This window comes from Microcebus murinus, chromosome 13 (assembly GCF_040939455.1).
Source record: "Microcebus murinus isolate Inina chromosome 13, M.murinus_Inina_mat1.0, whole genome shotgun sequence".
NCBI lineage: Eukaryota > Metazoa > Chordata > Mammalia > Primates > Cheirogaleidae > Microcebus > Microcebus murinus.
The window spans coordinates 58,619,361-58,646,701 of NC_134116.1; the positions used below are offsets into that span (position 1 = coordinate 58,619,361).

General features: G+C 35.8%; 1 protein-coding gene across 1 annotated transcript in view; it reads left to right on the plus strand.

Moving 5' to 3' along the window:
- Positions 1-21,159, plus strand: part of DNAJC15 (DnaJ heat shock protein family (Hsp40) member C15) — a 78,345-nt gene extending 57,186 nt beyond the window's left edge. The window contains exon 6 of the mRNA XM_012761027.3: positions 19,408-21,159. Within this exon, the coding sequence (XP_012616481.1) occupies positions 19,408-19,478 (71 nt within the window). The 3' untranslated portion in view covers positions 19,479-21,159. The remainder of the gene's footprint in view (positions 1-19,407) is intronic.
- The last annotated feature ends 6,182 nt before the right edge of the window (positions 21,160-27,341 follow it).

Below are 27,341 nucleotides of genomic sequence, written 5' to 3' on the forward strand. Positions count from 1 at the left end.
TTTGTCTCCTCTAAGCAACATGCAGAGTTTTTTTTCAATGACAATTTTAGACATCAAGTATTCAGTCCTTTTACATTTAATGTATCTACTGATATTTCAATATATTTTATATTTATGTTACTTTTTGTTTTCTATTTAACTCACCTATGTTCTTTTTTCTGTTTTTTGACTTGTTCGGTTCCTTCTTTTTTTTTAATGTACTTTTTTCTTTAGTAACTTGATATATATATTTATTTATTTATTTCACTATTTCTATAGTGATTATTCAAAGAATACGACATACTTTCTTGAGTTATTACAATCTGAAATAAAATACTATTTTGGCTACTCCTCAGGTAATACTAGGGCCTTAAAACATTTTTGAGAGTGTCTTTTGCTTTTGATTTTCAGCAGTTCTGTTGGATATGAGTTGGTGTCATTTTCTTTGCATTTATCCTGATTGTGATTTGTAGAGCTTCTTGAATCTATGGGATGATGTCGTTCTTTCATTCGTTTTAGAAGATTATACTTCATTATTGGTAATCTGTTCAAATATTGTCTCTTATCTTTTTTCCACTCTCCTCTTCTGAAACTCCAGAAGTGTGTATTTTCAACTCCCACTTTTTTTTACTGTGTCTCATATGTCTTTTATGCTCTTGTGTATATTTCCCTCCTTTTCTGTGTAGATTATTTTTAGTAATTTTTTCTAGTTGATTGTCCTTCTATACTGTCTAATCTGCTCTTTAACCTATTAAGTTCTTAATTTCATTTCTAAATTTCTTGTTGATTCTTTTTTATGGAATCCAGTTCTCTGTGAAATTCTTCAAAATTTTATGCATATTTCTCATCATTTCTCTGTTTTCTTAACTATATTATTCATAGTTATTTCAAATCCCTTGTCTGATACTTCTGATATCTGGCTTTCCTCTGTTTCAATTGTATTTTGGTTTTCAGGCCTTACTTTGATATTTGAAATAATTTTTTTTAATGTTATGCATTTTGTATGAAAATAACAGTTATCAAACTTTTTAGTCTCAGACCCAGAAAGACTTTGTTATATGGATTCTATCTATCAATATTTACAATACTAGAAATTAAAACTGAGAAAATTTTTAAGATATTTATCTAATTCATTTTAAAATGTTAAATTTGTTGTATGTTAATATGAGTAACATAATATTTATTAAAATTCATATTTTCTACAATGAAATTTTTAAAAACTAGTGAGTATAGTGACAATATTTTACATTTTTGCACATCTCCCTAATGTCTGGCTTCATAGAAAATGCCCTGATTCTTATATCAACTTCTGCATTCATTTTCTTGTGATATGTTGTTTTGTTTGAATATTTGAAGAAAATATGACTTTATACAAATGGTTAGCTGAGAAAGGAAAGAGTACTTTATTTGTCTTTTCAGACAGTTGTGAATATTCTTCATTGCTACTAAACCAGAACTCAAAAAGGAGTAGTTTCTTAAAGATTAGTTGCTTTGTGGAATCTGAAACCATACCAGTGAATTTTCAGTCATTAAAATCCATTGGTCTGTCTTGTACTTCTAATTAATCGTTTTTTACCTCTGCACAATTTTGTAACATCATCCGTTGGTCATTTGGAAAACATTGGTTCAATGAGAGTTATAGATTGTCCAAATGTTGATGCATTTCATTATACCACTATTTGTAAAGATGTTGTTCCCAGATTAGCAGCAGCACCGCCTGGGAACCTGTTAGAAATGCCAACTCTTGAGTTCTACCCTAGACCTATCAAATGAGAAACTGTGTAGTTGAGGCCCAGCAATTTGTGTTTTACCAAGCCTGCATGGTGATTCTAATGTACACCAATGTTTGAGAACCACTGCTTGAAAGGTTCCAACCGAGTTCTTGGAGTGTTCATTGAGGCACCTGTGCTTGGCAGGTTATGGTCTCTGATCATTGTCTCCTTAGCATTTCAAAACTTCCAAAACTTGGCTCTGATTTTTAGAAGCTTTCTGCTTTTTTCAGAAATTTTCTGCTTTGCTTCTTAGCCTTCTGCCTTGTACAAGAATATGACTCATATTTAGAGGGAAAACCCTGCCATATGTCAGGCTCCATTTTCAAGCCTACCTTTTTCAGTTGGATTCTAAACCTTTGAGTCTACAGTTTCTGTCTTTCCAGCTTATGAGACTTCAAGAAGCCTTTCCCTCCCAGCAGCAGCATTCCTGGATCCTTTGGCCATATTTTTAACCTTCTGCTCCACAGCAAAAATCAGCAAATACTCTAAGGGGAAAAGCAATTTTAGAATATCATCTTATCTCTCTACTTCCCTCTTCTTCCAGAATTTTTGGACCCTCAAGTTCTAGTTTCCTTAGCAGTTTCTCTATAACACTAATAAACAGGTAGTTTGTTTTGGTGGTTGTTTCATTTTTGTTTTTAATTTTGTCTGGCTTTTTTAGTTGTTTTTAATGTGAGCATTGATCTCTAACAAGCTACTCCATCATAACCAAAAACAGAAGTAAAAGGAATTACTTTTGAGGCAGTGTGACGAATGAATTGGCCACAACATCATCTAGGAGGCTGGTATTGTAATTGCAGTGAGAAATAATGGTGTTCTAGTTCAGGGTAGAGACAAGAAAGTGAGTTTGAAATATATTTTGGAAATAGAATCAACAATTATTGCTGACTGATTTGATTTAGGAAATTAAATATTTTTCCTTTATTTCTGAGTCAAAGAATTAGGTAGATAGGTATATACATGCATAATGAGTGAGATGTGCACCGTCTGGGGGATGGTCGCACTTGAGGCTCAGACTTGTGGGGTGAGGGGGCAAGGTCATTATTTGAAACCTTAAAATTTGTACCCCCATAATATGCTGAAATTAAAAAAGGAAGAATTAGGTAGATAGTAGAGTGATTTACTGAAACGGGGATGATTTAGAGGGGACGGGTGGATTGTAAACAGGTTTGGGAGAAAAAAAAATTCTGTCTTGACATTAAATAAAGTACTCAGTAGAAAATTCTAGTGGAAATGGAGACCAGGAACTGAATAAATGAGTCTAGAATTCAGAAGAGGGATCTAGACTTAATAATTGGGGAGTCATCAACTTAGAACGATGTTGAAACCAATCTTAAGAGGTCATGGAAAGTAAAGGTATGGATGGAAATAAAGGAGAGGGAAAACAAAAGCAAGATCCTGGTGTAAAGAACCCAAACATGTATCGATCAAGTTAGAAAAAGGAGAAATCAGCAAAGAAGACAGAAGGAAAAAACTAAGGAGAAAATGGTGCCATAAAAGCCAAGACAGGAATATATTTAAGGAAACCAAATGATCAACTATGCTGAATGCTGCTTTGATAACCATCAAGATGAGGATAGAGAGGAGGGTCCATGTAATATTTGTAACACTGGATGACTTTGATGACCTGAAAAAGCAGGTTTTGTTGTTGTTGTTGTTTGAGGCAGAGTCTCGCTTCGTTGCCCAGGCTAGAGTGAGCGCTGTGGTGTCAGCCTAGCTCACAGCAACCTCAAACTCCTGGGCTCAAGCGATCCTCCTGCCTCAGCCTCCCGAGTAGCTGGGACTATAGGCATGTGCCACCATGCCCGGCTTATTTTTTTCTATATATATTAGTTGGCCAATTAATTTCTTTCTATTTATAGTAGAAACGGGGTCTCGCTCAGGCTGGTTTTGAACTCCTGACCTTGAGTAATCCGCCCACCTCAGCCTCCCAGAGTGCTAGGATTACAGGTGTGAGCCACTGCGCCCAGCCTGAAAAAGCAGTTTTACTTGGTGCTTGGTTAGGGAATGAAAAAATGAAGAAGTTGAGTAGGTATATGTAGACAACTTTTTTGAAATGTTTTATGAGGAAGAGGAAAAGAGAAATGGAATAGTAGCTACAAAAGAGAGATGAGACATTAAGGGAAAGAATGCCGTTTTTGTTTTCTTTTTACCTTCTCTTCTCTTCTCTTCTCTTCTCTTCTCTTCTCTTCTCTTCTCTTCTCTTCTCTTCTCTTCTCTTCTCTTCTCTTCTCTTCTCTTCTCTTCTCTTCTCTTCTCTTCTCTTCTCTTCTCTTCTCTTCTCTTCTCTTCTTTCTTGACAGGGTCTTGTTCTGTCATCTGGACTGAAGTGCAGTGACCTGAGCATAGCTTACTATTTAATATAACCTTGAATTCCTGTACTACAGCAATGCTCCTGATTCAGCCTCTCGAGTAGCTGGGACTACAGGCATGAGCCACCATGCCTGGCTAATTTTTAATTTTTTTGTAGAGTCTTGGACTCCTGGCCTCAAGCAATCCTCCCACCTTGACCTCCCAAAGTGCTGGAATTACAGGTGTGAGCCACTGCACTTGGCCTGCTTTTTACTTTTTTTTTTTTAATATAGAAACTTGTTGAGTAATTCTTAGCAGGTTTGTGTGTCAATGGAAATGATCAACTAGAGAAATTGATGATTTAGAGGAAATTAAATTTAAATTCAGCAGGGATAAATGTTCTTTTAGGTCTCAAAAATAAATTATATAAATATAGGACAGAGATTTGGCAGTGTTTCACAGGAAAAAGAGCCATGGGGGTTTATTTGATCTCAAAGCCTATAAGATTCAGCAGTGTAAAGCTGCTAAAAAGAGATTTATGCAGTCTTAAGCTGCATTAAAGGACACATAGTATCTTTATTAAAAAACCAAATATTATCTGTACTTGTCATTCATTCATTCAGTTAACATTTATTTACCCAACTGTACTGAGCTAGGCAGTTAGATCTTATCTAGAATTTTGTGTCTGTTCCTGGCTGCCAGATGTTGAAGGACACTGACAAACTAAGTAGTATTCAGAGGAAACCGAACAGGATCACCATGACTCTAGAAACGATGTCATATTAGCAATCATCCATTCATTCAACAAATATTTATTGAGTACTTAATGTAAACTACATTATATAACAGCCACTGGACATTATAACCACAGACCTTGCCTCATGGATCTTATATTCCACTGGGAGAGACAATAGGAGGTAGGTAATTTGGTAGGTTAAAAATGGCCACAAATTCTTCATAGCTTCTCTCATCCAGAAGCGAAGTCTTTTTTCTCACCCTTTGTATTTAAATTGGTCTTGTAATTAGCTTTGACCAGTAGAATATAGCAGAAGTGATATTGTATAAGTTCTGAGCCTAGGCCTCAAAAAACATTGCAGCTTCAGCTTTATGGAAATACAAAGGATTCAGCTGGGATTTTTTGATAAGGATTGCATTGAATTTGTAAATCTGTCAGGGAGTATTGCCATTTTGACAATGTTAAGTCTTCTCATCCATAAGGATAGGATGTTTTCCCATTTATTTAGATCTTCCTTAATTTCTTTCAACAATATTTTATAGTTTACAAGTATAAGTTTTACATTTCTTTTACTAAGTTTATTCCTATTTTATTCTTTTTAATGCTGTTGTGAATAGAATTATTTTTATAATTTTATTTTCAGGTTCATTACAAATGTATAGGAAGATAATTGGTTTTTGTGTATTGATCTTTTATCCTGTAACCTCCCTGAATTCATTTATTAGTTCTAACAGTTTTTAGTAGATTCCTTAGGATTTCCTATGTAAGGTTATGTCACCTATAAATAGAGATAGTTTTACTTCTTGCTTTCTAATGAGATGATTTTTTTTTTTTTAACCTAAATGCCCTGGCTTCAACCTCCAGTACATTGTTGAATAAAAGTGGTAAAAAACAGATATGCTTGTCTTATGTCTGATCTGAAGAAAAAGTATCCAGTCTTTCCCCATTCAGTATGATGTTAGATGTGGGTTATTTGTAGATTCCCTTATCAGGTTGGGATACAACATACAAAAACTTAGAGAACTTCCTTCTATTCCTGGTTCATTGAGTGGTTTAATTTCATAAAAGGGTATTGGATTTTGTTAAATGCCTTTTCTGCATCTGTTCAAACCATTATGTGAGCTTTGTTTTTCTTTTAATATAATTAATCACATTAATTAGTTTTGGCTAATTAAACCAATCTTGCATCCCTGTGATATATCCCACTTAGCCATGGTATGTAATTTTTTTATGTTTCTGGATTTAGTTTGCTAGTATTTTGTTGAGTATTTCTGCATTTATATTCATAAGAAATATTGATCAGGCCGGGCGCTGTGGCTCACGCCTGTAATCCTAGCTCTTGGGAGGCCGAGGCGGGCGGATTGCTCAAGGTCAGGAGTTCAAAACCAGCCTGAGCAAGAGCGAGACCCCGTCTCTACTATAAAAATAGAAAGAAATTAATTGGCCAACTGATATATATATAAAAAATTAGCCGGGCATGGTGGCACATGCCTGTAGTCCCAGCTACTCGGGAGGCTGAGGCAGGAGGATCGCTTGAGCCCAGGAGTTTGAGGTTGCTGTGAGCTAGGCTGACGCCACGGCACTCACTCTAGCCTGGACAACAAAGCGAGACTCTGTCTCAAAAAAAAAAAGAAATATTGATCAGTAGTTTTCTTGTGATATTTTTGTCTGGTTTTGGTATGAAGATAATATAGGCCTCATATAATGAGTTAGGAAGTGTTCCTTTTCCTCTATAAACTGAATGCTTGGCCTTTTTTTCATGGGTAGTTTTTGATTACTGATTCTGTCTTTTTACTTGTTATAGGTCTATTCAAGTTGTCTATTTCTTCTTGAGTCAATTTTAGTAGTTTCTGTTTTTCTTAGAATTTGTGCATTTTATCTAAGTTATCTAATTTGTTGACATACAGTTGTTCATAGTGTTCTTTTATATCCTTTTTATTTCTCTAAGGTTGATGGTAATGCCCCCTCTTTTATTTGCAAATCTAGTAATTTGAGTCTGTTCTCTTTTTTGTTGGTCACATGAGTTTAAAGGTTTGTTAATTTTGCCAACCTTATGAAAGAACCTGCTTTTGTGTTCATTGATTTTTCTCTATTGCTTTTTTGTTCTCTGTGTCATTGATTTCTGTTCTAATCTTTATTATTTCTTTCCATCTGCCTGCTCTAGGCTTAATCTGTGCTTATTTTTCCAGTGTCTTAAAGTTTAGGTTATTGATTTGAGATCTTTCTTCTTTTTTTAACATAGGCTTTTATGGCTATAAATTTCTCTATAAGCACTGCTATAGATGTGCTTCATAAGTTTTAGATGTTGTGTCCTTATTTTAATTTGGCTCCAACTATTTTCTGATTTCCCATTTGATTTCTTCTTTGACCCATTTATTATTTAACACTGTGTTGTTTAATTTCACATATTTGGTAATTTCCCAAATTTTTCTAATTATTGATTTCTAATGTCATTCTATTGTGGTTGTAGAATATAATGCATTAATATTATTTCTATCCTTTTCAATTTATTAAGATTTGTTTTATGGTCTGTGCTGGAAAATGTCCTGTGTGTACTAGAGAAGAATGTATATTCTGTTGTTAGGTGAAATGTTTTACAAATGTCTATTAGGTCTAGTTAGTTTATGGTGTTAATTCTTCTATTTTCTTGTGTGATTGTTCCTTCCATTATCGAAAGTAGAGTATTAGCTCATGTTATAGAATTGTTTATTTTTCCCTTAATTTCTGTTAGTTTTTGGCGTACATATTTTGTTGCTCTCTTGTTAGGTATATGTATGTTTACAATTGTTATATCTTCCAGTTGGATTGACCCTCTTGTTATTATAAAATGTTCCTTTTTGTCTCTAGTAACATTTTTTATTTCAAAGTTTTTTTATCTCATTAGTATAGCCACTGTAGCTTTCCTATGGTTGCTGTGTCATATCTTTATTCACCCTTTTATTTTTAATATATTTGTCTTCAAATCTAAAATGTGTCACTTAAAGACAACATATAGCTGGATCATGTTTTTTACTCTAATCTGATAAACTGCACCTTTTGATTGGATTACTTAATCTAGTCACATTTGGTATTATTGATATACGTAACATTTACCTCTGCCATTTTGCTTTTTTTTTTTTTTTTTTTTGAGACAGAGTCTCTTGCTTATGCCCATGCTAGAGTGCCATGGCAGCAGCCTACCTCAATGCAACCTCAAACTCCTGGGCTCAAGCAATCCTCCTGCCTCAGCCTCCTGAGTAGCTGGGACTACAGGCACATGCCACCACACACAGCTAATTTTTTCTATTTTTAGTAGAGATGGGGTCTGGCTTTTGCTCAGGCTGGTCTCAAACTCCTGACCTCAAGCAATCCTCCTGCCTCATCTTCCCTGAATACTAAGATTAGAAGCTTTAGCCACTGAGCTAGGCCCATTTTACTTTTTTTCCTGGTATATCTCATGTGTTTTGTTTGTGTGTGTGTATGCATGTGGTTGCTCTAGTGCCTAACAAATTCATCTTAGCAGAATCAGCTTCAGATTTATACTAGTTTAATTTCAGTAATATATAGAAACATTACTTCTGTATAGCTCTATTTCCCCCTTTTTCGTAGGATTATTGCTATACATATTATATCTAGTAATATTTCAAACCCAACAGTACTGTGTTAGAATTTTTATTTTACCATCTGTTGTTATTTCCTTGGTCCGTTAATAGCTTCACTTTCTCCCACCTCCTTTGTGCTCTCATTAGCAAATATATTACACATATATTATATCTTTGTATGTTATAGGTCCAACAATACATTCTACACATTTTATTTTTTTGTTGTAGTGTATATTTAAGGTGTGCAACATGATGCTTTGATAATGCAGTCAGCCCTTCACATCTATGGGTTGGTTCCATATACATGGATTACAGTCCACCCTTCATATCCATGGGTTCCACATGCATAGATTCAACCAATCTTGGATTGAAATATTCAGGGAAAAAGTGGATGGTTGCATCTGTACTGAATATGTGCAAACTTTTTCTTGTCATTGTTCCCAAAGAATACAATAACATAGCTATTTACATAGTATTTATATTGTATTAGGTATTATAAGGAATCTAGAGGTGATTTAAAGTATATGAGAGGATGTATGTAGGTTATGTGCAAATACTATACCATTTTATATAAGGATCTTTTGGATTTGGGTATCTGCAGAAGGTCTGGGAACCAATACCCCATGAATACTGAGGGATGACTATACATGTCTTGATATACATATGCATAGTGTTTACTATGATCACACAAATTAACGTACCCAACATCTCATATAGTTACCTTTCTAAATTCTTTTTTGTGGTAAGAGTACCTAAAATCTACTCTTGGCAAATTACCACTATATAATACAGTATTATTAACTACAGTCCTCATGTAATATATTAGACGTCTAAACTTATCCATTCTTTATAACTGCAACTCTGTATCCTTTGATCTACATCTTCTTATTTCTCCCTCCCCCCCAACCACCATTCTACTGTCAATTTCTATGTATTCAATTTTTTTTTTAAGATTTCAAATATAAGTGAGATCATGTAGTACTTTTCTTTCTATTTCTCATCTATTTCACTCACTATAATGTCCTCTAGGTCCATCCATGTTGTTGCAAATGGCCAGATTTCCATTTTTTAAAACTGAATAATATTTCATTGTGTATATATATGCACCACAATTTTTTTATCCATTCATCCTTTGTCAGACACTTCAGTTGTTTCTTTTGCCTTTTTTTTTTTAAGACAGGGTCTCTTTCTCTGTCACCCCAAAGCACTGGGATTACACACATGAGCCACCGTGCCTATCCCAGTTGTTTCCATTTCTTAATTGTTGTGAATAAGGCTGCAATCAATAAGAGAATGCAAGTATCTTTACACGGTGGTGATTTCATTTCCTTTGGGTATATACCTATACATGTTATTTTATGCAATTTTCTTTTCACTTAAGAGAAGAAATGAGAAAAACATGCATTTATAGTGTCTTTTATAATTACTTTTAGCAGTGCTTTTGGGTGTGTGGATTTGAATTACTGTCTGAGATCACTTGCTAAAGTGAGTCTGCTAGCAACAAATTCTTTTGTGTTTGTTTATCTGGGAGAGTTTTAATTTTACGTCCATTTCTGAATGGCAGCTTTGCTGAATATGAGATTCTTGGTTGACAGGTTTTTATTTTGTTGTTTGTTTCCTTTGAGGACTTTGAATATGTTATTCCATTGCCTTCTGGCCACAATTGTGTCTGCTAAGTCCGATGTTATCTTATGGAGGGGTTCCCTTGTAAGTGACACATTGGTGTTTTTCTTGCTGCTTTTAAGATTTTCTCTTTGTCTTTGATATTCAGCATTTTTACTGATATGTCTGTTTTTAGATCTGTTTGTATTTATCCTCCTTGGAGTTTGTTTTGCTTCTTGGATGTATAGGTTATTGTTTTAAATAAACTTGGGAAGTTTTCAGCCATTATGTCTTTAAATATTTTTTCTTCTTCTCTCCTCTGATGCCACCATTAGGCATATAGTGGTGTGTTTAGTGATATTCCATATATCTCTGAGGTGCTATTCTTTCTTCAGTCTTTTTTCTCTCTGTTCTTTGGCTTGCTCAATCTCAATTGCTCTATTTTCAAGTACACTAATTCTTTCTTGAGCCAGTTCGAATCTATTCTTGAGCACCACTAGTGATTTTTTTTAAGAAATTTTATTCTGTGAACATATTTATAATGGCTACTTTGAAATCTTTTTCTATAAATCTAACAATCTCACTCATATGAGTAGTTATCTGTTGCTGTTTTTTCTTGTGGACATACTTTCCTGTTCCTTTGCATGCCTTATAATATTTTGTTGGAAACTGGGTATTTTAGGTTATATATTGTAGCAACTTTGGGTACTGATTCCCTCCCCACTGGGTCTTATTATTGTTATTTGCTTGTTCATTTGTTTAGTTATTGGTTGAATTATTTTAGTGAAATCTAACACACACACACACACACACAGTTATTAAGCCTCTGATGCTCTGATGTTGCTCTTCAGGAGGCATAGTTTTGGTTACGCCCTCAGTCACCCTGGGTTGACAGTGGTGCTGGTAAGACTTTCTTTCTCTCTTCTCTTGCTTACATTTAGCTGTTAAACTCCATTGCTGCCTAAGTGTTGATTGTCTTCATCAATGCCCTGGGACATATATTGCTCTACAAATAAATGCAATCAAATTATAACTCCTTTGATGCATTAGTTTCTTAGGTCAGTGTTTGATATTTGTCCTGACCCCAGGAGGGCTCCTCCCTGCTGTCTCATTCCCTGGTTCTCTCCTGTGAGCTGGCCTACATCTAGGATGTATCTTCATTAGATCCATGAATCTCTTCCCAATCAATCAATTGCCTTTCTCTACAACCTCTACTGCCCTTGAGGGAGCCCTCAAGTTTTAAACTTCTCCTAGCTCTCTTTCAAATTAAGTCAGTTCCTTTGGGAAGAGATTAGGAGCTTTTTTATGGTCTGCTCATCCCACAGGCTATATCTTTGCTAGGGCTCTGGAGCTGGGGTGAGAACTGAACTATGGCAAGTTTCTCTCTGAGCAAAACCCCACTCTAGGAGTTGAGTGGTCAGTAGAGGGGGACAGTAGCCTGAGGAAATGACTAGATAAAGGGCTATTGTCCTTCTCCCACCCATTCTCAGGGTGAAGAAGGGAGCCCCCACTTCTCGACCACACTTAGCCTCAGCATCAGCTAGCTGGGGGAAGGATGAGAAATGCTGAGGTCCTGTCCTCTGGCTAGGAGCTATGGGGGAGAGGGAGCCCTGTGCTACTGGCTGCAGCAATATGGAGTGAAGTCTCTGCCTGGCTGAGCTGGGGTGTGGGGAGTGCAGGGGTAAGGAGCAGGCAGTTTTGACAGTTCACTGGGAAGTAGGTCAGTGGAACTCCTCATGCCAGGAGTTGATTTTTTTCTATCTGCCTCCACATGATTTTAACATCTTTCTTTCTTTTAAGAAAGGTGGATGGCCTTTCAGAACCTTTCAAATCAGTAGATGGTAATGCTTATACATTTGGGGTGTAGACATTCATAAATTGTAATGAGAGCTAAGAAATATAAAATATAGGAAAATCTATGATAAGATCTGTCAAACAGTGTTATCAGACCCAAGGATAAGAACTTGTATCTTTTTATTCCTTGAATTGGTATGCTAATTATTAAACTCACATTATTAATAAATTATAGTTAACTTTGAAACAATTGTTAATTACAGGATATTAGCTTAGTTTCCCCTATGCTTGTTAGGATTTTTTACACAGACATTAGTTTTTAAAGCAGCCACTCATAACACACTTGTTAACCTGTTTTTCATATCTCTCAAGAAGAGATGCAAGGAAATAATGCAATAGTGACTCATCATTTTCTTCCTCCTCATCAAGGACATATCTTGAGTCTCATCTGTGAACTCGGAACTATGTTAATAACACAGAGATCGGCCGGGCACGGTGGCTCACTCCTGTAATCCTAGCACTCTGGGAGGCCGAGGCGGGCGGATTGCTCGAGGTCAGGAGTTGAAAACCAGCCTGAGCAAGAGCAAGACCCCGTCTCCACTATAAATAGAAAGAAATTAATTGGCCAACTAATATATAGGAAAAATTAGCCGGGCATCGTGGCGCATGCCTATAGTCCCAGCTACTTGGGAGGCTGAGGCAGCAGGATTGCTTGAGCCCAGGAGTTTGAGGTTGCGGTGAGCTAGACTGACACCATGGCACTCACTCTAGCCTGGGCAACAAAGCAAGACTCTGTCTCAAAAAATAAATAAATAAATAACACAGAGATCTAAGTCATTGTCACTCCTCAAGGAATTATTATCTATTGGTAGATGGACATATACATTAAAAGGTAAATCACAGGGGATTGATTTCAATCTTCTCAGAAAGGAAAAGGACCTGGAAATACCATATACTCTGGCATTCTAGATATGAATGCTTTCTATTATAAATATCTTCTCTTTGTGGCTTGCTTTTCTATACTTTTAATGGTGTCCAGTCATGAACAGAAACAGAAATTCTTAATTTTAACATAGTCCAGTTTATCAAAATTTTACTTTCTAGTAAATGCTTTTTGTTGTTGTTTTGCTTAAGAAATTTTTGCCTATTTCAAGACAGATCATAGAAGAATCTGTGATAACATCTGTCAAGCAGTATCAGAAAGACCCAAGACCCTTGTATCTTAAGATATATGAAAATCTCAAGATCATGAACATAATTACTGCAATCTTATGTCTTTATCTGTAATAACCTGGAACTGACTTTTATATGTGGTGTGAGATAGGGATAAAGTTTCAATTATTTTTATATAGATATCCAAATAGTCCAGCACTATTTATTGAAAAGGACATTCTTTCCTCAATGATCTGCATTGTTATAAATCAAATAACCAGGTATTTATAGGAATGTTTCTATGTTTTCTCTTCTCCCATTGGTTAATTGCCTTATGCTTGTGCCAGTACCATATTGTATTAATTTGTGTAGCTTCATAGAAAGTCTTTTGTTTCTGATAGTTTAAATCCTTTAAATTTTTTGTTAAGATTTTGTTGGCTATGTTTGGTCCTTTACATTTTAATCTTGTCACTTAGCATGTGCATATATACATGCACACAATGTATACATTCATACACAAATCTCCTGGGGTTATAATTGGAATTGCTGTGAATTTTTAGATCTATTTGGCAAGAATTGACATATTTATAGTATTGAATTTTCCAATCCATAAACAAGATATACTCTTCCATTTATATACATAATTTAAATTTATTTCAGTAAGCTTTTGAAGTTTTCTGGGTTGTAGTCATATATATAATTTGTTAAATTGATTCCTAGATATTGATTTTTTTAATGTTATAAATTTTATTGCTTTGAAAGTTGTTATATTATAGTTATTTATTGCTAGGATATAAAATATGTTTAATATATTTGTATTATATCTAGCACATTGGTAAATTTATTTATTAATTCTATAATTTTATCTTTAGTTTCTTTTGGATTTCTGCATAGTCATGTCTTTTATGAAGAGTAACAATTCTTTCCAGTCTTTATTTATTTTGTAGAAAGAGAAAAGGAACACTTATTATAATAGCTAGATTCTCCAATATAGTGGATTTTTTGTTTTTGTTTTTTGTTTTTGAGACAGGGTCTCACTGTGTCACCTGGGCTAGAGTGCAGCGGCATCATCGTAGTTCACTGCAGCTTCAAACTCCTAGGCTCAAGCAACTTTTCTGCCTCAGCCTTCTGAGTAGCTAGGACTACAGGCACATACCACTATGCCTGGCTAATTTTTCTGTTCTTTCTTTTTTCTTTAAGTAAATTTATTTTATTAATGTGGGAAAGGGTTTTGTAAATTTTATTTCAGAATATTCAGGGGTACAACTGTTTGGGTTACAGGGATTGCTTTTGTACTGCTTGAGACACTATTTTCCAGATAGTATACATTGTACCCGTTAGGTAAGATTTCACCCATCACCCTTCTCCCTCTCCCCCTTTGATTTCTGTTGAATTGTACTTACTGTTGTGTACATGAGTGCTGTTCAGTTAGTTCCAATTTAATAGTGAGTACATGTGGTTTATTTTTCCATTCTTATGATACTCACTTAGGAGAATGGCCTCCAGTTCCATACAGATTGTTACAAAAGGTATTAATTCATTTTTTAATAGCTAAGTAATACTCTATGGTGTGTGTGTGTGTGTGTATCACATTTTATTAATCCACTCATGATCATGGGCACTTGGGTTGATTCCATATCTTTGCGATTGTGAATTGTGCTGCAATAAACATTCCAGTGCAAGTGTCTATTTTTTGTAGAGACAGAGTCTCACTCTTGCTCAGGCTGGTCCCAGAGTGATTAGGATTAAAGACATGAGCCAGCCACTACCCCCAGCCTAATACTGTGTGTGTTAAACAGAAGCAATGTTGGTATATATCTTTTTCTTGCTGTTGATCTCATAGCCAACATTTTCAACATTTTACTACTAAGTATGATGTTTGCTGTATTTTTTGATGACTTCTGTCACATCAAAGAACTTTCCTTCTATTCTTAGTTTACTGAAAGTTTTTATTATGAATGTATATTGAATTTTCTATATCTATTGGCATGATTATATGATATGTAGTCTTTGTTCTGTTAATGTGGTGAATAGCATTGATTAATTTTTGAATGTTTAAACGAGTCTTGTATTTCTGATATAAGACTAACCTTGTCATGATATTTAGTCTGATTTGGTAACTGAATATTTTGTTTATTTTTGCTTCTGTATTTATGAGAGATATGAGTCTGTGGTTTCCTTTCTTGTGACATCTTTATCAAGATTTGTTATCGAAGGTATGCTAGCCTTATAAAAAGAGTTGGACTCTGGTTTTTATTTTCTTCTATTTTTGGGGGGGTGGTGGAATTCACTGATGAAATCATGTCTGTGATTTTTATTTGTGGGAAGATTTTTATTTATTTATTTATTTTGAGTTAGTCAAGTGTAGTAGAAAGAAGGTGGGAAAGTAGTAGAAGAAGGAGTTCAATCTGTAACTGACTATGAACAATCAAGTGAGATAACTTACTATCTTCAGACCAGCCTGTGGAAAGGTTTTTAATTACAGATTCAGTTTCCCAAATAGATATTCTTTTAAAATCTTTAAAAAGTCTTTTAAAATTGATTTTCTATTTTTTCTTATATCAATTTTGATAGGTTGTGTTTTTCCTAGAATTTATCTTTCATTTCAATTTTTAAATGCTTTGCCATGAAGTTAGTTTTTTTTAGAGAACTGACCTTTCACTTTGTTGATTCTCTTTTTTTTTTTTTTTTTTTTTTTCAGTGATCAAACTTACCAGATGATTCTCTATCTTGATGGCTAATTTTTTTTTTTTATTTTTTTTTTTATCTTTTATGGCTAATTTTTATTGTGAAATCTTCATTGATGCATGAGTTGTTTAGAAGTATATTGATTAATTTTAAAACACTGGGATCTCCTAGATGTGTTTGTTATTGATTCCTACCTCAATTCTACGATAGTCAGTTAACATACCCTATGTCAGTACTCTGTATCACCACTCAAACTCTCTGTGATGGAGGACTTGTTTTTCCCCCACCAATCACTGGTGGGCAGCTTTTGTAAAATACGATAAAAATAAAATTACTAGCAAATTGAAATAAAAGAATATATATAATCTCTAAGCCCCAATTTATTAGATATACTATTATATCAAACAGCTGTATTATTTTCTGTACACTTATTCTTTTTTTTTTTCTTATTCTCTTTCCTTTGAGATAGAGTCTAGCTCTGTCACCCAAGCTAGAGTACCAGGCTTCATCATAGCTCAGTGCAACCTCAAATTCCTAGACTTAAGCGACCCTTCTGGGTCAGCCTCCTGAGTAGCTGGGACTACAGGTGCACATCACCACACACAGCTAATTCCCTCTCAAAAACTGAGAGGGATTGAAAAATTTAAGAGCATGTTATTTCCATTAAATCTAGCATAGGTATTCTATGTTGTATTATCAGTCAGGATTCAGTGTCAGAAACTACATATTTTGAGCAAGAGAGCATTTAGTACAGCTTACAAACTGTCAGAAGGTCTGAAGGAGCAAGTTCTACACTTGGCTTATCAGAATGACTCCCTAAGTAATTGTAGAGCTGTAATGTCAGGGAAGCTGCTGCCTCACAGTTGCTGCCACCACTACACTATGCTTTTGCTCGCTGACAGCAATGATAAAGAGGCCCAGCAAGAAAGCCTTTCCCTCACTTCAGCCTCCCAAGTCTCACAAGAATGCCTCTAATTGATGGAACCTCATTTGAATCGAACACTACTTGAAAGGAATATAGGAATTGTAGTTTTTTGACTGAGGTACTTTTCCAAGTGTTAGGAGATAGAACGGGGGTCATAAGAACCAATCCAAAGTTTCTACCATGCACATAAATTAAAAGCTCAGTGTCCCTCTATCTTAAAGACAGTGAGAGGTAGAGAATTCAATGTTATTATGAATAAGGAATAAACTCATTTTTTTCCTCTGACATTGCCATCAATAAATATAATGTTTGAGAAGACTTTCAATCATCTGTGCTTTTGATTTTTTCCAACTGCTAAATGAGCGTATTATGGTCTATAATTTAAATATTCAGAATGCATATCAATCAATTAAATGTCATATTTAAGTTCAATTAATATTTGTTGAAGGTGTAGAAGATGCTTGACATCATTTGATAACTGTAAAAATTTAAACAGCTTACCAACATTGACAGTACCTAATTCCTGGTTCTTAGATCATTTTCAGAGAGAATCATGAAATCAACTTATTTCATAACTAAATGTATAAAACTTTCATCAACTTTCTTTGTACCTCTTATTGTATATTCAAGGACACTCTATGGTGATATATTCCATAAGTATTTATAGCAATTCAGTTCTTTTTTTTTTTTGAGACAGAGTCTCGCTTTGTTGTCCAGGCTAGAGTGAGTGCCGTGGCGTCAGCCTAGCTCACAGCAACCTCAAACTCCTGGGCTCGAGCGATCCTTCTGCCTCAGCCTCCCGAGTAGCTGGGACTACAGCCATGAGCCACCATGCCCGGCTAATTTTTTTATATATATATCAGTTGGCCAATTAATTTCTTTCTATTTATAGTAGAGACGGGGTCTCGCTCTTGCTCAGGCTGGTTTTGAACTCCTGACCTTGAGCAATCCGCCCGCCTCGGCCTCCCAAGAGCTAGGATTACAGGCGTGAGCCACCGCGCCCGGCCCAGCAATTCAGTTCTTGATAAGAAAATGTCAGTAGTCTCCTCAAGGGCAAAAAGCTAAATGTAGCTTCCTCCAGCTACTTCCTCCCTTTCTACTACAGCACCAGGTTTGTTTATCTATTGTCCCTGCTTTCTTTCACTTCATAAGATGGGTGATATGATATCAGTAAAAGGCAATAGAGTCAGGACAGTTTATACCAATACTAGCTAGATGCTTTTGGTTTATTGTAAGCTACTGAGGCCTTATAATGTTTTCAACAGCTATAGATGGTTTGCACTTAAGGAGAGAATGCAAAATAAAAACAAACACAAAGAGACTGGTGAACTGTTAATATGATTGTTAGCCCAAGTGTTAAGTAATGACAATATTCAGGACTAGAAGTTAGAAAGTGTGTGATATTTAAGTAGCTTTAATGTGACAGTTTGGGGCTAGTATTTTTGTATGTCAGACTCTGTTTGTGATTTATAATGATTCTGCATTTGAAATTCACTTTAATTTCCTCTTGCTTTTGCATTAGAAATAATTCATTGCAAAGAACTCTAAAAAAGAACTGACTTAATTTTATTTTAGGGTACTGCACATCCACAATTACACTCTGGAAATATTCTAATAGGATCAGTTCAGAGAACAGGGAGAATATTCTTTAACATTATTTTATTATCACTCATTTATTAATATTAGTTCATTCATCTGTATTAGTAAATATGATGTTTGACATGTGAGTAGTACATAATTGCCTTTTTAAACATGCATTTTATTTTTTGAAATCATAAGACTTTGTGAACTAAAATAAAATCTTAAGCTCCCCCCATTGCTAACTGAATGGACCGCTTCTTGGCCAAAAAAATACCCTTCAGTTTTAACTGAGTTGTTGGCCATGAGAAGGGAGATCAGACATGCTTCATCATGCCCCCCTCCCTTCTTGGAGTTACTCTTTGTAACTCATTAACAGGCCTGAGACTAAGCAAGACAAAGCTTAAACCACACCTGTAGGTCCTAGATTTACATAACAAATCACTTGAGTATGGGTATATGGCCCCTGCTTGGTGGCTTGTCTATGACTAACAGACTTCCTTATCTTAAAACATTCCAAGACTTTAGACAAAGCTTCATTTCTTTAACCAATTACAAATTGAAGAGTCTTTAAACCCATCTATAACCCTCCGCCCCTTGAGATGTCCCACCTTTCTGGGCCAAACCAATGTACAGCTTCCATTCATTGATTTGCAACTTTACAGGTAATTCCTGTCTCCCCAAAATGTATAAAACCAAACTGTAACCCAGCCATGGTGAGTCTACTTGCTCAAGGCTTCTTGGGCATGGCTCAGGGCCACAATCCTCAAACTTGGCTCAGAATAAACCTATTTAAATTATTTTACAGAGTTTGGCCTCTTTTCTGTTGACAACTTAATAACACTTTAAAAGACTCTTGGATGACCCCTTGGATTGATTTACCTCCTTCAGAAAGATATCCTTCCTCACAGATGAATAGTCTTTTTTTAAAAGTCATGGGGAAAGACTATTATTTTATTTACCTAACCATTCACTTAACTTTCAGAAAATTCTCTGGTCAAATGTTCGAATGGTCAGGGTCTGACCAGTAATATGTTTAAATGTTTTCAGATTATTCCTGATCATAATTTTCTTTGGTTATTTTTCTCAGAGGTTATTTTTATTGTTGGATATCTGTAGTACTTCACTAAACAAGTTTAATTTATGCTGTTTTGATTTCTAGTCAGCTTACAAGATAATTTACCAGAGGATGAATGTGTGGGAAAATATGAGAGAATTATAATTAAGAGTGTTTTGCTATATTGGGGACTTTAAAATATGGCAGTGATGAGTGTGTTTTAATCCATTTATTTTTCTTTGTCCTCTCAGGTGGATCTCCTTACTTAGCAACCAAAATAAATGAAGCAAAAGACTTGCTAGAAGCAACCACCAAACATTGATCGATGCTCAAGGACCACGCTGAAGGATAAAAGGGAGGGGGACTTAAAAAAATCAAACAAAACAGTCCTACAAATTAATCTAAACACTCTTCTTAATTTTCATACATATATTGACCACAATCATCTTCCACCATTAAGCTATGTAACAATAAAAGATTAATAGTCTTGTTTTTTGTTCTCTTTTAAAAGAACCCCTTAAAATTCTATAAGTGATCTTTTTCTTTATTTTTTTTCTATGATAGTTATACTTTTTAAGATTTTTGTTAAGTTAGTCCTAAATCCCCCCACAACACACAAGCAGGCAAAAAGTATTATTGTCATGAATGCGATTGGGATTCATGAGCAATGAGTGGAAATTTTCTTACTGCTTATATTTGTACCCTTGTTGTCCCCTGTTTCCTTAGAGGAATTTGGGACTTTGCCTATATAAGTGCTTTAAATATTTTGAGACCAAACACTGGCTGCCACCTCCTGGGAAAATGATCTGAAATGTAATGGAGTTTACTAACTGATGTTTTGTAAGGTAGTGGTTAGGCCTTGTTAAAGAATGCTACTCTCTCTAAGATCCTATAGCTAAAGCATGAGAACTTAGAGAGCTACTAAAATGATGAAAGATTTACAAAATGAGCCCTATGAGGAAAGGCTGAAAAGAGCTAGGAGAAATCTGAGGGATTTATTTTAATTATAGTCTTCCAGTGCTATATATTTATTCATTATTCATTCTACAAATATTTATTGACCACCTATGATGCGTAAGGCACTGTAGTGGGTCCCCTGAGAGTAACAAGTAGGAGCTAGTCATGGATCCTCACCCAAAGGAACTTACATTTAGAGGAAGGATAAATCGCATAAATAATGAATGCTGTTAGAGAAGTTCAAATGATATGTTAAAGAAGTTCAAAAGAAGAAAAGAATATTTTAAACTGAATGCACATGAGGGCGTGCTGAGTGGAATAAGTGGCATAGAGCTAGGCTTTACAAAATTAAACAGAGATGCTGCATGATTGGGCAGTGTTTCCCCTGAGATCGGAATTCGCAGAAATAGACATATCAATTAGCCTGATTGGAGTGCAGGGTTTCTCAAAAGCAAGGGTTGGACAGAGTGGTCATGAAAGGCCAGCCCTGTGACTTACACTGCATTAAACTAATTTCTCAAATCACAGTCCCAGAGCAGCACTTTATAATTCCAAAGGTGAGGAAACAGATTCAGATACAGAGTACCGGCATTATTTCCCAATACTCCTTTACAAATCTTGGGTTCATTCTAGGCAAATTGAACTACCGTGTTTCATCTACCTTAAAATAGTTTTTAAATATCCTAGATGCATCTTTCAAGTTCTGACATTCTGTAGCTTAAGAGTTTTCAACATTAGCACTATTGACATATTGGGCCAAATAATTCCTTTTTATGGGGAGCTCTCCTGTGCATTGTAGACGATTAGCAACACCCCAGGCTGTTTGTTACCTACTAGAGACCAGTAAGTAGCCCCTCTCAAGTTGTGACGACCAAAAATGTTTCCAGACATTGCCAAATGTTCTTTGAAGGACAAGACTGTCCAAAGTTGAGAGCCACTGCTGTAGATGTTTAATTAATTGTTTTTTTCTTTTGGTACATAAAATAATGGTGTGACTTTAAATTGATTGAAGCTTAGAGACAATAAAATATGGTTCTTGCTTTAAAGTCTCCATGCATGTCTTAATTTTCTCATGCTTTAGTGTTTCTCATTTTTCTGCTGTTATTTTTGTGCCTAGAATGCTGCCCTAATCCCTAGATCTCCACGTGCGCAAACTCTAGGCATAGTTGAAGGCCAAGCTAAAATGTACCACTCTTTTTCTGATGCTTCTAGTAAAAGTAATATGAATTTTCAGCTCTCTGAGACTGGAACCATAACTGTCTTGTTCACTGGTACATTGTACCCAGTAGATATTTATTGAATGAATGAATTGCCATAGTACTTTATTCCTCACTTATGGTACCCATAGTTTGGTACCTTGTGAAACAACTATGTGTAACGTACCTTATTTCTCCTACTAAAGTACCAGAACCTTTAAAGCAAGAATCTCTGTAAAGGAGCACTTGCACTTAGTAGGCATCATAAGTTTTAAGTACTAAGAAAATGTTGCCATTTTCTGAATACTATGCATCAAAAATGTTACTGTGCATTTGGAAAGTTATGCTAAGCAGTGTGGGGACATCTTCAGAACACATCTTTTAACTGATGCCATGTTTTCCTAATCCATACTGCGTTTGTGAGAATTCAAGTCACTCCAGCATTAGCTTGGAATCTCCTTCATTCCCATTTTCTTTGCGTGTGCCTCCTATCATGTGATCTCGGGCAGTTAATTTGTAACACTATAACCCTCATCTATAAACTAGAGAAAAAAAATCCTCTCTAATAAGCTTGTCATAGGGAATGAGGATGTGTAAAGCATTTAGTCACACAGCAAATGCCCCCAAAAGATAATTATTACTTCTTTTACTGCCTTATTTAATTACTTTTATCTTTTAAACCACTTTGGATTAAGGTTTGCAGTATATTCCAATAATTACTTATTTTACTCTTGAATTTGCAATTTGGGGAGGACATAGTGGGGACAGCTCGTCTCTATTCCATGTGGCATTAACAAGCTGGAGGAGCCGCTTCGCTGGCCAGCAGTCAGAACTGGTTGGTGGCTGGGATGCTCGGTTCCTGTCTATATAAGGCTCCTCTCTAGATAGGCTTCCCCACAGGGCGACTAGAGCGTTGTTACACCACAGCAGCTGTGTTAGGAAAGACAGTGGTCCAAGAGACCAGAGTGGAAGCTGCTAAACTCATCCTGGTCTGAAAATTGTCAGGGCATCACTTCTGCTACACTGAGTAGGACTAAGTTATTAGAGCCTGCCTAGATTCAAAGGAGAGGACAGAGAGGACTGTGAAAGAATCTGTGGTCATCTTTAACATGTACCAAGGCAGGGTTGGGAACTTTTCCCCTTAAGTCCATTAAGGCATTACTTTAAAAAATCAGGCATATATAATTTAACTACATACTTAGAGTATAAGCTTAGGAAGTTTTAGATAACAAAACTATTTTAGGCACATATTCAGTAGTAATTCTCTAAATGGCAGTATACTTATAAAATTGGATTTTCACCAGCTATCAACCCTCAACTCATTATCTGTGAAAACCTTGTAGGAATGGTTACCTAGTTTCAGTGAAGATTGCTTTTTACATATTTTCTGTCATTGCATATTCTGCTTAATTAAGCCCTTTGTTGATATTGCAGTTTCTGTTTATTCTTGCATCTTAGATGTAATCTGAGGGAACAGGAAGGACCTTTTTAAAAACAAAACAATTACTTCGCAGATGCCAGAGAAAGTGTAAGTCAGATGGACAGCTAATTAAAGGGGAGCGCAGAATGCCGCTTAAATAATAGTGGATGGTGCCAATCTCCAGCGCAAAGTCGAAAGTGGAGAGAAGTTTAGTAAGGAAAAAAGAATGCTGAGAGTGGAAGACATTATTTTGTCTTCAAAGCACTCCCTTTATTTTGTTTGAAATGCATTTTAGTCATTCAGCAAATATTAAACACTTAAAATGTTTAATATGTTCAAACTAAATAGAAAAAAATACATTCTCAAACAGATAACTATTTTTGTCTCATACTTTTTAATTAACAAGAAATATTAAGAGTTGTATTACCGGGCATGCTTATGATTGCCCGGCAGGATCATTAGAAATAACGTATTTTATCCAGGTACAGATCTTTTGGTTGTCATGGAGAACCCTGAACACAGGGAAGAGCTTTTAATGATTTATCTTCAAGACCTTTCGCAATTAGCTTAATATAGTTTAGTGACATTTGTGGGAGAAGATGAATCAGCTAGGCCCTAAAGTTAAGAACATGAAATTTCTGAGTCAACCAACTTAGGATGAGCTACAGAAACTGCAGTGAAAAGTGAAATATCCAAGTAAACCAGCTCATTTCGCACAATGGAACCACACTGTCCCACATAGAAATATTAAATATTTCCATAATAATAGCTAGTATTTGTTAAGGACCTGTGCCTCTGCACCTCGTGCAGCAGTTATCTCGCAGATAGAGACCTCTGGCTACTAGGAGGATTGATAGGAGTGAGTAAATATGTCAGCATAAGCCCTCCCTTCTAATGGAAAAGCAACCCAAAGAGCATATCCTATTAACACTAGATCAGTATCATCTACTTGTCAAAAACATTCTGTGAATTATGAGCGAAAATTTTATTTATGATAGAGTCATAGACATTTGGAAATTAGGATTTTTGTTAGTACAATTTATTAGCTGGAAAAGTTGAGAAGATTCTCTGGACTCATTTTTATAGGTGGAATCTAAGTGATCTGGATCATTGCCCACTAGCGAAATTGCTGGGCATGGTAGACAAAGAAAATGTTCCTTCTAATGATTTTTTATGAGCTGAGTAGCTATTGTTCCCAGCTGAGTGCTCTTTTCCTCTTTTTATTGTTGCTGAGCAAAAGAATTTATAAAAAGCTCTTTCTTTTTTATTAAAAACCCTGCTCAATTGAAATGCAAGTTCATTAAGTACTGTTCATTTCTCTTCTGCCATAATAACCCTTTCCCCCTCTGGTCTATTCAACAGTGCCTAGCAGCACTGGTCAACATTTTAAATCTGAACAGACTATATTATGTAGATACAGATACATAGATGTGCACTCTCCAACATTAAGAGGGAGTTGAATTTCACATGGGCAGAATGTAATCACTCAGGCTAGATATTGGCCATAAATCACAAATTAGTGCCTCAACTTGGAGAAAATATTCCCTGGAAAATTAAATCAACAGTGGCAAACTTACTTCCATTATGACCGGATGAAAATCATGTAGAGATTTTGGTTCAATATTGACATCTACAAAGCAGCAGTGCTAAAGGCCAAGAACTTAAAGTCAGTTCATTCTCATAGACCCAATAATATTTCCGTAATAACAGCTAGTATTTGTTGAGGACCTGTGCCAAACATTCTGCCTATATTATCTCTTTTGATTTTCATAGCTACCCTAAGAGATAGCTACTATTATTTATCCCCATTTTACAGATGAAGAAACAAAGGCCAGGAAGTGGTGGTACTATAGTCCAAATTCAGTCTGGCTTGACTCTGAAGCACATGCTCTTTATCTTTCATTATATTGCCCCAATCCTAAATATGTGGGAATCAGTAGAATGAAGGGGCTTATATGACTTTTGGCTCATTTTGTGTTGCTTGTGACCTTGGGTTATAAATGTGAAAATAGGTTTATGAAAGGATCCAGGGTCACTGTGCATCATGAGCAAGGAGTACCTTATATCTTCAGTTCTTCCCTGGAAGCTTGTAACGCCCATCCAACTGCACATAGTAAAAGCTCATTGAAAAGTTTGGCAGTGTGACTTTCTTGAACTGAGAGTAGCTTTGGAGGAAGCTTTGATGAGTTTTTGTTTTATTTTGTTTTTTTTTTTTCTTTTTGAGACAAGGTCTTATTCTGTCACCTGGGCTAGAGTGCAGTGGCTTCATCATAGCTCACTGCAACCTCAAACTCCTGGACTCAAGTGATCCTCTTGCTTCTACGTCCCAAGTAGCTGGGACTACAGGTGTGTGCCACCATGCCTGGCTAATTTTTTATTTTTTGTAAAGACGGAATCTTGCAATGTTTTTTGTAGAGAAGGGATCTCAAACTCCAGGCCTCAAGTAATCCTCCCACCTCAACCTCCCAAAGTGCTAGGATTACTGATGTGAGCCACTGCACCCAGCCTTTGATGAAATTTTATCTGAAACTTTCATGGGCAAGAGCTTTCAAAGAGGACATCCAGAGCGAGGTTCAGTAGACAGCTCATGAAAGTGAAGCAGCAGACCTCGGGGGAGAAATGAAGAGATAGCTCAATGTATTAAAGATGAAAACAAGAAGACTGAATTTATTGAAAGAAGCAGAGAGGCAATGAAAAAAAATTAAGGTTAAAATCAGACAACTGAAACGAGAAGAGATAAGTCACAGGATTTGAAAGGGAATTGCAGTGTTTTAGTAGAAGTTTAAAAAATTGTTTTTTACTAGTCCCAACTGTGAACTGGGTTATTTGTTCATGTCATGCTTTTGTGCCAAATTCCAAAATTATATTTGCACAGTTATAGGGCTGTCTAGTAGAATCAATAAAACTTTTAGTCACCAATCTGAGAATGTGTCTTTGAGATTATCATTTAACTCTCTATGCTTCCATGCCCTATAATAAAGGGTGACAAGTTTTCTAACTCCTGAAGAAGATTTCTAACTCATGACTAATATTCATAGCAGCCTTGTGGGTTCCTTGAACATAAGAAACACCCATATTCAAAACGAGTGCATTCCACAGCCCAGCTGGTGGCCTTCCCATTTGTCTACTCTGTGCGGTACCAGTGCCTTTGCTCTTCCCTGCTGTGAATGTGGATAGTCAAGAGTTGACTTTAGAAGTGTTTACACTTTGGCTTCCATGCCTCTGGGATATTTGTCCTTTGGTGATGATATGTGAGACTTTATTTGCATATTCTGCCTTTCTCAGGCTGTCCTAGAATGTTCTATCGTCCAATGTCGCAGAAAGAACAGCATGTACACACCAAGAAGCTACCCTACCTTCCCTGGTTAAGCCCACTTGGGTCTGAGTTGTGTCTTCTTTCTCAGCTTCTTGGTACTTACCGTGTTTCCCCGAAAATAAGACAGGGTCTTATATTTATTTTTCCTCAAGAAGGCACCCTAGGGCTTATTTTCAGGGGATGTGTTATTTTTTTTTAAGTATGGTACAACAATATACATTTATTCAAATATAGTTAAGTCGTCTTCTTCTGGAACATCATCATAACTCTCCAAACCCCGAATTCCATTCTGAATTTCTTGTGACTCTATTTCCTTTAGAACCATTGGCCGGGACCTGACAGGGGGAGCCGACCTTGTTGGTGGGGCTGATCGCACCTTTCTGGTCACCTCTGGGATAGTAGCTGTCATGATGGGGCAGATGAGGACTGCTCATCTTCTTTACTGCTCCGCAACTGACGAAATGCATGGGTTGTGCAGATACACTGCGTAGCCACACCCATCACTAGGTCTTATTTTCGGAGTAGGGCTTATATTGTGCAAATGCTTAGAAATCCTGCTAGAGCTTATTTTATGGGTATGTCTTATTTTCAGGGAACCATGGTAGATATCCAGTTGGCCTTCTACTCTGCTCCATTTTGTAGTCATACCCTATATTCTTGTTTGGGTTTTTTTTTCCCCTTTCTTTTTTGTAGACAAGGATTTTTTTTTTTAAAGACAATATGTGAAAACGTTGGCTATACTAAAAATAAATAAAGGAATAAAATGCTGTTGATTTTGGTTTGCTTTAAAATTGTAAAGGATAAAACTGTAAGATACTTTTATATCTATAGTTTTCCCAATACAGTTAAAATAAAATCTGACCTGCCAAAATTGAATTTATACTCAATTTTTCTGTTGTACAATTCTTAGAAGAACACTTCGTGTGTTATTATAACTTCATCTACATTGTGGGTTCTCTTATTTATTAAAAGACTGTGTGAATGAGTCTTTTGATTCTTTTACAGCTCCCTCTAGTTCTTCATGAGATGATCATCCCAGATGTCCCTCAGGACACAGTATTGATTGGTTCACTCCTAAAGGCAGCTATTAGGAACCAAAATCATAGATGTGAATTTTCTCATAAGCCATTATTGAAGCTTAGATTTTTACCTCTCATACCAAAATATGCAAGGGGAAAAAAAAAGGAAAAATCAGTCCAACAATACTTTGAAATTGATTTTTGTATTTATCTTGTAATGCAAATACCAAAGAAAAGTGCCTTGTTCCTTGGTTTGTTTGCTTATATCTTGCCTCAG